The 11241-nt window shown below is 37.6% G+C and overlaps 1 protein-coding gene across 2 annotated transcripts in view; it reads left to right on the forward strand.

Moving 5' to 3' along the window:
• LOC118800192 overlaps positions 1-11241 on the forward strand; it is a 79908-nt gene that overhangs the window by 6225 nt on the left and 62442 nt on the right. For both annotated transcript variants that reach the window (XM_036560370.1, XM_036560369.1), the window contains exons 3-8: positions 7071-7166; positions 7319-7366; positions 7561-7638; positions 8105-8188; positions 8450-8563; positions 11027-11140. In XM_036560370.1, the coding sequence (XP_036416263.1) occupies positions 7071-7166; positions 7319-7366; positions 7561-7638; positions 8105-8188; positions 8450-8563; positions 11027-11140 (534 nt within the window). The remainder of the gene's footprint in view (positions 1-7070; positions 7167-7318; positions 7367-7560; positions 7639-8104; positions 8189-8449; positions 8564-11026; positions 11141-11241) is intronic.

The raw sequence follows: 11241 nt of genomic DNA on the forward strand, positions 1-11241 counted from the left end.
TACAATTCATGGCCATTAGATGGAGACTGTGCAGCATTTTTTCTCTCTTGTCAACAAGAACAACTTACTGACGTATCTTGGACACACATGATGAGACTTAGTAGGGAAGTTTTTTGGTACAAGTTTAAACCTGCATACGCAGTATAAAACGGACCTGTGTTTAAACTAGGCTTATATTAAACTTGCTAGAGATGCTACTCAGGGCTGCCCTCTTTGCACAGTTCTCATGCTTATGCACTTACTGTCTCTCTCCTACTGTCTTGTTGTGCATATTTATTGTATCATGTTGTGTTTATTGTTGAGTCTTCAGCCAGGTTGTGCTGTGTTGTGTAAAATTGTATTGTAGTCAATATTGTGCTGCACTTGTTTAATTGCATGTGTGAGCAAAGAGTAACACAAGTTAGTGTCCAGTGATGTAAGGAGAATTTTCTGAAGCATACAGAAGTGTTTACATTCATTGTCAACTGAATTGCAGCAGATATTCCTTGATATAAAAAAGGACAATCTTTTCATTTGGGATTTTGATGGGAATTCTCATCAAATGACATGGCCTGTAGCCTCGGCATAATAGCCAGTGTCCCTGTTGGTGAAATAGTCTCTGTGGTAAATGGAAACATCAAGTTGTTGTTTTGCATATAGCTTTACAAAGATAAGGGCAGTACCAAACTAACCTGTTTCAGCAAAGCTTCTCTGTGAACTTCAGTCACTCTAACTCAGACATACTTTTAGTTGATGAAAACAACACTATTCAAGATAAAGAATGGACTTTTTCTATAATACTTACAAGGTCAAGAGAGCAAGAAATAAAAAGCTGTTTTTAAACACATTAATAGTGTGCAATGTACACAGTACACAGTATAGTGAATGTACTCTGTGTTTTGTATATTGACATAGTTTTTTTTGTTTTTTTTGTTTTTACTTTTGGTTTTGACTTTTCCTTCAAATACACTTCTGCTCAAAAGGTTGAGGTCACTGATTTCATTCATAAGAAATCTATTTTTTTGAAGATTTCAGTCTACACTATGAGTTGTTACTGAATAACAATTATTATTATGACAAGTGACCCCAAGCTTTTGAGTGATACTGTATAGGCAGTTTAACTGCAAGCATACATGGATTTGTGAGATCCTGCTAGTGTGGGTTTATGCTCCAGTTTCCTCCCTTTCAGAGATGCACACAAAATAGAGCTCAAAATAAAAAAATCTCAAACTGGCACAAGCCCACAATTTGGATTAAAAATGTCCTGCTGGGTTTCTCACATCTTCTTCCTCCTTTAAAATATTTTACATTTTTCATATGTTCTAATTTATCTGTTTGTGTTATTCTTATAAGTTTTTTGTCAGACACCATTTTTCAAGTCCACAAGGCCTGTACGAAAACAGAAACAATGTCTTATGCTAAAATTTATGCAGACTCAATATGTTTGGCATTTTGTTCGAATGTATTGAGTGATGAATTAATCTGAAGTCTATGCTGCCAGAAAATGTATTAAGCACACAAATGGACATGATCATTTCATGCAGATTTACTTGAAATATTACTTTATATAACTTATTTTGTGTAATTCTGCCATAAGCACATAATGTTACACACCCTTAGATGAAGAGATTAAGTCTGTTTGGGGTGGGAATCTCTAGGCACCTCACAATTCGATTCAATTCGATTACGGTTCAGAGGCTGTGATGCGATTATAAAATGATTATTGATGCATCTTGATGCATCAGGATTTCTTTTTTTCACTGTGTGGAGACTTGGTACTTTTAAAGCAAAGTATTTGTAATGATCCATAATGAATTTACTTCCAATATCTTGTATTAATAAAACAAATTAAACTGGAAGGCTCTCATTCACTGTTCTTATTTGGAGCACATGAGACGCTGATGCCACTCATCTGTGATAAAATGAGCAGTTATGGTGAAATAAGATCCAGTGGCAATGGGCGTCACATTACAGCCATCCTACCCGTTTAATTCAGTGATTTTTCAGTTTTGGTGTCGTTGCATAGAGTGTGAATCGCTGTGTCAGTAAAATATGTTTGAGACGGGTCGCTGTATCTCGGCTCCAAAGTGGGCAGTGTAGCGTGAAAGCACTGGTTCTCAATGATACTAAATAGACCCTGAGACCCCCTTGCAATAAAAGTTGCGACAGAGTTTGTAATTCACTTCCAATGTGGGTGGAAGCATTAACATCGCTTGCTTGAACATTTGGGGACGAATGGACTTGTTTGCATTCATAAGCAGTGCAGTTGGTTTCCTGATATGTTAAATCTGCAATGAGAAACTGGCAAACACTAAAAAGTTGTGAAGATGTCGGCTTCTCTTTCGAATTTTCTTGTTCCACCTTAAATAATGCTGCATTTACATTCGGCGCCTCAGTCAGTATTTAAGGTGGAATGGGAAAATTCTAACAAGAAGCTGGCAAATGAGAAGCGACTTCAGCCTCGTAAAACGTCAAACATTGAGATACATTTTACAAGAAACTGTTCTACTTTTGAGGAATGTTTCCTTATGGAGACGGGAGAAAAGCGGCTATAGCTAAAGCTTAAAGCAGAGCAAAGTAAGTCTGTGTTTTCGTTTATATTTTTAGCCTATACTAACACATTATCACATACTGACACATATTGGACATTAAATGTTGTTCACTCAACTTTAGGATAATCGAGTTCACTCAGTTCAAATTTCTTTTTTTTTCTTCTTCTCAGTTAGCTACATAATATAGAATTTGTTTTTATTTTTTTTAACTCAGTGTCTCCCCTAACTGGGACTCTTTCCATCATACAATCCAATTAGACATTTTCTCCTCTTGGGTACTTACTTATGGATGGCTATGACATCACTGAGGTTCAAACTCACAATCTCCTGTTAGAGTCCATTGCTCCAATCAAACACCTACAACTACTCAGATTTCTGTCCATGAATGTTTAATACACTGCAGATTATTATACTATTTGTTGTTTTAACTTTGAAAAGTAGCATACTGCAACTATCTAATTATTCACCCCAACAACAGGAGATTCTGAGTTTGAAGCCCAGCAAAAAATGTCCACATATGGAAGCCAAAGATGAGAAAATGTCTGATAGGACTGTGTGATGGAAAGAGCCTCAGCTAGTAGGAAAAATGACTAAAAAACACTAATTCAATTTTGTTTTCCTCACTGAGATGCAGACGTAGAAATGTAAAAACTTGTGACTACACTAAGAAGTTTAAGTTGTGTGAACTCCAGTGTCCTCAAATTTAGTTGACTTGGAAAGGCTGTGTAATCATTTACTTTAGAATTGTAGGTTGAGCCGACTTCTCTTTTTTTTTTTACATGTTTAGACAAATGGCAGCTGGTTCACACACTGTGACACAGTGCAATGGATGTTACATGTTTTACATAGACCTTATTTTTGAATAATAAATATATTTCCAAAGAACTGGACAGCCAGTCTGTTTTCCAACATATGCTACTAAAAGAAATAAAAAATAGACTTGTATAAAACATGTACAGACACCTGAAACACACAGAGGCTATAATTGCTTACGTATATGTTGGAGGAGTGGTACTTGTTTTAGAGTGATGAATGATTCACTATCAGTACCTCACACACCATGAGAAAATACTGCATCTGTGATTAATGCAAGTGCGTTCATTCACAATATAAATTAATAGCCAGCTAGCAGTTGTAGCTGCCACTGATCTTACTTTTTCCACAAAACACAGCTAGTGGAAAACCTTTCCCTAATTTACAAAGTAAATAATGTACTATGAAAATGCTACTATGAGTCTGCAACATTTTTTTTTTTTTCATTTGAAAAGGATATATTCACAGTAATTTACAGCTATTGCATTGTGGCTTGCTAAATGGGACAATTCAACAGTTAACTTGCAGACAGTGCATTAGTTGTGCTACCTTACAGACTCATGAATGGACCAAAGTGTCAGTCATAGACAAGAAGTCTTTTTCAATGTAATGGACTTCTTCATCGAAAGTGTGTAGAAATGAAAGCAGATTCAACCAATCTTAATGTTGTACCAACTATTCTTTTTATATGAAAAAAGTGTGAGGTAATTTTAACTGTTCTGTCATCACAGCCCTTAATGAGGTGTTTATGTAGAAACTTGTTTTGTGATAGAAATCCATTTATCATGCAGACCTAGTACACCTACTCAAGATTGCCACGCTAAACATTCTTTACACTGGTTTGTGTGTGGTGTGCCTCTTTGAAAGAGAGAAAACCTATATGAACCACATGAACAGGATCTCAATGCACGTGCTTCCAGCCAGCTTCTGGAGTGTATTAAGTAAAAGACCTGAACACACACCCTATGTAAACATGCAGAGTATGTTTGATGCTGCTACTTCTAAAGTATTGATGAGAAATGCTGTTTACTGAAATGAGACATGTTCTCTCGATCAGAAGAACTAGATCGAAGAAAGCACCAATGATTTTTTTAGCCTGTTGTTTTCATATTTCCAGGTAATCCCCACTGTAAACTAAACTAGGAGAATTCTAGTTTGCCGTTGATCGATTGGACCGTGTATTGATCATAAGTCAAGCACAGGATGAAAGGAGAGATGACAGAATTGAAGAAGACATAAGAAAAGGAAAGAGAACAATAAAAGGACAAAATACAATAAAAGAGAGTGGACAGAATGAAAGGACAGAGGACAGGAAAACAGAGAGAGGAAAGAATGAAAGAAAAGGATGAAATGAAAGGACAGGACAGGATGAAAGGAGAGAAGACAAAAAGAAAGAGGGCACAATGAAAGAGCGGACGACAGGATTAAAGGAAAGAGGTCAGGATGAAAGGACAGAATGAAAGGACAGCAGATGGAAGGAGAGAGGACCAATACTGTAATGACCCACAAATAATTATATTTTTTCTCTTAACTTGGTAAAAAATGTGATAAAGCCCAATAATGTAATATAACGTCTTAACTGATATTGCAATAAGAGTTTTACTGAAAATGGATCACTTTTTATTTGGGTGATATTTTTAAGGGCACAATTTCCAAAAATATCTTAGTGTTAAGATTGTCTCGAACGTTTAGTGTGATGGTCCCTCTACCATTTTAGAATAAGATGTTTTTGGGCAAACCTAGACAAGAGCAGTTACCAAACAGCTCCTTTTACACTTTGCAGGCTTAAAAAACTTGTTTTATTATAAAGTAGTCATCCAAAATGATTATCTATACCATGAGCATTTTGTTTCATTGATTAAAATAGAAAGTGAAATTTGCGTTTTAGTAATGAAACATGAATATGAATGGCTGCACACATTTTTTTTTTTATTATTATTTTGTAAAAAATTCCAATAGGCGTCATGCTTTATGTAAAGGTTACATTTGCCGATTTGATCAAAGTTAGCTAAAGTACCATTTGAGTGTTGGCCCTGTCTTCAGGAGATCGCGAGTTCGATCCCTGATGATGATACAGTCGTCCGTAGCCGAGGGTCTAATAGAGCACAGTCGGCCTCGCTCTCTCTGGGTGGGTAGGTTGGCCCCACTTCTCCCTCCATCACTCAAAGCGATGCTAGTCAGCGCAGGTGTCTGTTAGCTGACGTAACAGATCTGGTGGTTGGTGCTCCCCTCCAACCGTGTTTGGCTGTCCAATGATGTTGTGTTAGCAGCAGTTTGAAAAGATGAAGTGGCGCTTCACAGGTCTCGGAGGAAGCCTGCGCTAGCTTTCTCCCTCCTTCTTGGTGGTTACTGGGGGAGTGAGCAGGGCTGTGACTAGGATCAAAATTTTAGTCAGGTCCATTTTGCAGAAATGTGATCTCATAGTGAATAACCTGCCAAATATGAGTATCACACCAACCGATTACTAAAAAGCACACACTATACCATCAATATTCTGGTTAACAGTGAACTAGCCTGTATGACAGATGATGCTAGTGATGGAATAAACATTTATAAACATTTATTTAGGGTTGTCAGTTGTCATGACAAACTCACATAAGTGTCATATAGCCTTATGAACAGTAAACTGTAGTGTACTGTAGTGTAATTCACAGTGTGCTATTCTGAAATTGGTGAATTTTGCAAAAGTAATGAACAGAACACATAAAAAAGCACATGAAAACGGTCAAGAACAAAGTCAGAGACAGCCTAACACAACAAGCAGAAGGTTTCAGAATAATGAGGCAGCAGATCCAGAAGGGATCCTTTAATAAACCGACAGAATAGAAATGGCTCTTCAAAGCGAGTCGACTCCCGACGTTCACCTAAAAGAGCCGGTTCAAAGAGCCGATTCGTTCGAAAGCGACACGTCAATAGGAGGAGTACAGACTGGTAAAGAAGAAACGAAAGTAACTCTACCCTGGCGCCATTACGGACGGAGGGAAGACTGTAGATATCAGCGCTTTGGGTTCATTCGGTAAGTCTGTAACTAACAGAAATCAGGAATATCTGCGTGTAGTTTAAAGGAAGAGCGCGCTTTTATGTGTTTCACAGATACTGAACTGTTCTTTCAGCTGAACTCAGTGGAGGATCAAACATGGAAAAGAAGTCGCAAAATGGCCGATTACTGAAACACGCAGAGACAGAGACCGAAATGGTCAGAAGATCAAGCCTGTATTTAAGTGAGCTGGTATAAAAGTAGAAAAGTAATGTAAATTTAATATAAAATACAAGTACATATATAAATGTATTCATATTCAATGGTGGTAGTTTGTCTGAATTCAGAGCGCGTTACTTTTAATGTGCGAGTTGTAACTATGGCGTCGATAAAAAAAGCACTAATGCTGTAAAAGGCGTGTTGATGTGCAGTAGCGCTGTTTGACCAGCAGGGGCCGCAAGGTAACGTATTGCTATAGAGCTGTGTTTCTAGATCCTGCTCCTGTTTAGTACACTGGATAAGGATCTTTAGTAATATTCTCTTTAATATCCAATTAGGGTTGGATATTAAAGAGAATATTACTAAAGATCGTTAGAGTTTTTAAGAATAAGAATCTTACAGTTTTAGATTATTTTCATGTTTCTTTTTCAGGTGTTGTTTCATGCTGTAGGTTACTGACAGCAAACTCATTAGCCTAAGAATGAATGTTGTTGCACCCTGGTCATATTTTTATGGACGATCTGTTACAGGGAGCAGCAGCTCCAGCATCTCCATCTGTGTATGAAGAGCAGCAACTTCATGATGGATGCTTGTTACTGCAGTGGTGAAAGATTTTGTTCCAGAAAGTGAGTAGCATCTGCACTTAAAGAAAACAGGAAGAGGAAACATGAGCTACCCTCTTAAGTCTTGGTTCCTCTCAGTATTTCTTCCTTGTGCATGTTAGATTAGAACATAATTATTCAGTACTTTACTCTCATCACAGATTAACTGTTTACAGGATGAAGAGAGCAGCATCTTCAGAACCCAGCTGTGGGCCTACAAAGAGGTACTGGTCCATGACACAGCCTGTTAGCAGTCAAGGAGGAATATCTGACTAGTATAACACTACAAGCAATAAATAGCTGTTCTGAAAATGAATGAATCATACAGTGCATTTCTGAACATTGTTAAACATGTGGTACGTGTTGTACGTCGCATTGTAAAGAGCAGAGTTGTTTTTTGTTTGTTTAATGTGAGCAGGTTGGAAACCCAAAGACTGCTTCATCCAGTGCTCTTTAACTTAAATAATGCAGACTTCAGCAGTGGAGGTTACTCAAGGTACGTTACCATAGACAATTACAAACTGTTCTGAGAAGTAAGGTTATAGATGTATTCGTTAACATTTCTTATGCATGGCACAGTCATATGTAAAAGTTTGAACATCCCTGGTGAAATTACGTGTTTTGTTGATTATGTAAGTGAAAATAGGTAAACATTTTCTGTAAGGAACATATTTAAATTAGAATTCTCTGTAGATAAAAGTGAAAAATTTAGTTCTTTAGGTCAGTGTATTGGGAAAAACATAAAATATAAAGCTTTCACAAAGGCCACATTTTATTCATTTTTTCTTTTCCAGTATGTCCAGTAAACAGTAATTGTGCATTAAAATGTGCAGACAGGTGTTCTCTGTAGAGGATATGTTAACTTGTTTTCAGTTAGAAAATCAACAAAACATGTAATTTGATCAGGGGTTCCAAACCTTTGCATATGAATATACATATTGTTTTTCTCTATTTCATGTTAGCTGGACAGAAACCCAGAGACCACTTTCTCCAGAGCCCTTCTGGAATCGATTTGATGTCAACGGGGAACTTGATTTTCCTGATGAGTGAGTGAAACATTAAGGACTCAGAGATTCCCTTACTGTAATTTGCCACCTAATTCTATACATAATTTTATATACTGTGAACATATTATTACTGCTCCAGTCATTCATATAAAAGAGATTTCCAGAAGGTTGGGTTTAGTTTAGAAAAAGATACGATTCAGTGTTACGTTACTACACTTACATTCTCCCAAACAAATTCAAAAAGCCTTTTAAAAAGTTTCAGGTTCACTGATGTAATATATTCTCTCAACATGTTTCCAGACTGAAGGAATACAGAGAAGCACTTCCAGAACCCAGCCATGTGCCTCTGTACAGCAACAGCTCAGTGATCAGGCCTCCTGATTTGAGTGCTGGAGGAACTGGTACTGTCCTAAGGTGAGACACAAACACACACAAAAACAGCATGGTTGAGTTTAATTTGCTGAGGGGCAGAGCGTTCTGTAGGTCACAAACACGAGTGTTAAACCACTCTGGAAAAACACTGGTGGACGTGTCAGATGTTTGTGTCAGTGAAGCACTCAGCATGGCTTTCTGGTTTAGTTTGATCTGTTAGGCTTACCTTCATCTTAGTTCTCATACTTTACAGCGACTAAGGAATCAGATTCTCGTACTGTAACTTACTGTATCAATGTGTATACCATGTACATTATACACCCCAAGTATGCGGACACCCCTCCTAATGATTGAGTTCAGGTGTTTCAGTCACCTCGTTGCTTATAGGTGTATAAAATCGAGTACATAACTTTGCAGTCTCTGTAGATAAACACTGACAGTGGGATGGGTCGTACTGAAGAGCTCAGTGACTTAAACGTTGCACTGTCATAGGAAACCGTCTGTGCTGTAAGTCAGTTTGTGAAGTTTCTGTCCTGCTAGATCTGCCCCAGTCAGTTTTTAGGTGCTATTTATTGTGGAAAGGAAGCGTAATACAGAGTTCCAAACTTTCTCTGGAAGCACCGTCAGCACAAGAACTGGTATTACACTGGTACTATCCTTAAACAAATATAACATTTTATTTGCACTGCTTATTGTTAATAAGAGCCTATAACAATATATTTGCGCTGTGCTTATTGTTATAAAGGAGCAGTTCTATAAAGCAATAATAACCTGCTTTGTTTATTGTGTTCTTACAAATATTCCAGCCCGACTGTAATTTCAGTAAATATTATGAAGTCAATTAAAATGGCACGTTAATGACAAGTGATTTAGTGATTTGATGACGATATTGAGAGTGGCTTTTCCATGATGTGATGTCATATCATAAGCTAAAACGTGTGTTTTTAGTAGTGCACAATGAGCCAAATAGCCAGCTTCGGTAACTTACATTCCCTAACTTTATGAGATTATGATGACATGAACATGATGTGATTATAAGATAACTACACTAACAGATGCAGGAAATATGCATGATGCTTTGTTAGGAATGACTGAGCTGCAGAGAATTTGTCAGATGTTTGCAAAGTCGTTGTTGGTTTATTTTTGGCTGGTGATGCAATGTTTGGTAGCTGTCATGTGTAGTGCTGTTAATTAGTGATGCAGCATGTGGACACTTCAGAGCCAATCTGTCAGCACTGTGAATTCCATGTACCAACGTTTAGTGTGTTTCGGGGGAGTCAAGATGGAGGGGATCATGGCTAAAGTAGTGTGAGAACCACCGGTTTGCAGGACTGTAAGTAATAACAGGAACAGATGGAAATGCTTTTAGTAGGTATTTTGGAAAAGTCGATGCTGGGGTAACTGTCTAACTGTACATTGGACAAACGGGACGCTGTGTCGACCCTAGTTTGGACAGAAATGCAGTTTTACATTATTCTTATTATTTTAAAGATGAGCTAATATTGTTGTACCATTGGGAGGTTCTCAATTATTTAAGATTCGTGTAACATTATATAATATTCATATTCAACATCTGTGCTGCTCTGTTTGTCCAAGAATACTCATTATATGTCAGCTCAGGGAAGTTTACTGATCTCTCCAATAAGCATGTCATGTAGAAAAACGCATCTGCAAAGATCTCTACATTTACGTTTAATATAAATGTTAACAACACCAGGTGCTAGTTACATATAAAACACCCAAAAGTTTCAAAACGTGTAAAAGGCCATGCGGATGACCGTCTACAGCTCCTGGACATATTCTCTCAAAATTATGTTAGCAGATTTCTGAAATCTAAAGCAGAAACTCCAGAGCCCAGCTACGTGTCTATGAAGAGCAGGGACTCAATGTTCAGGCCTCCTGATTTGAGTCCTGGAGGAACTGACATTGACTCAAGATGAGACACAAACACAATATGTCCACTGTAAGACTGAATGACAACATGCACAGCATATAGACCTAAATGAATTGAGTGTATCTCAGTTCAATATTAAAACCAGCAGTGCAGAAGACTTTATACATCTGTAGAGATGTTCTGAGTGTGGTTGTGATGATCTTTAGAAATATCATTGTACATTACATTTTACTGTGACGTGCTGTTATTGCTGTACCACTCAGCGGGCCTGACTTTGAGGTTGGCTGGCGCTTACTGAGTCACTCACTCACTGAATGATTGACTGATACCTATTGTTAAAACATGCATGCCACAAACTGCAGGTGGCGCTAAACAACATTAAACCCGCCTTCATACCCTCCCAATTCTACCAACATAAAACTGACAAATAATGTAACAAAGCGGAAACACATTCATTGTAACACATCAAGGGTCTTATGAAAACCCAGTGACGTTAAATTACAGCAGTGAGTTCTAATTTTATGAGCTCAGCACAGTTTCTTAATTTCTTAGGGAAGCATGTGGCAAACGCATTCTTAATTTAATATACTGTTTCAAAATCATGTTTCTAGACTGCAGAAATCCAGAGCAGAATCTCCAGAGTCCAGCCTTGTATCTATGAGGAGCAGCAACTCAATGTTTAGGCCCCCTGATCTGAGCACTGGAGGAACTTGGATTGACCCAAGGTGAGACATAAACACAGTTTAATTAACATGAGACTGAATGACCACAACGGTATTTCATTTCACTGTTTAATGCTACCAGGTGTTGGAGCTGATACATCCTG

The sequence above is a fragment of the Colossoma macropomum genome, unplaced genomic scaffold (assembly GCF_904425465.1).
Source record: "Colossoma macropomum unplaced genomic scaffold, Colossoma_macropomum, whole genome shotgun sequence".
Taxonomy (NCBI): Eukaryota; Metazoa; Chordata; class Actinopteri; order Characiformes; family Serrasalmidae; genus Colossoma; species Colossoma macropomum.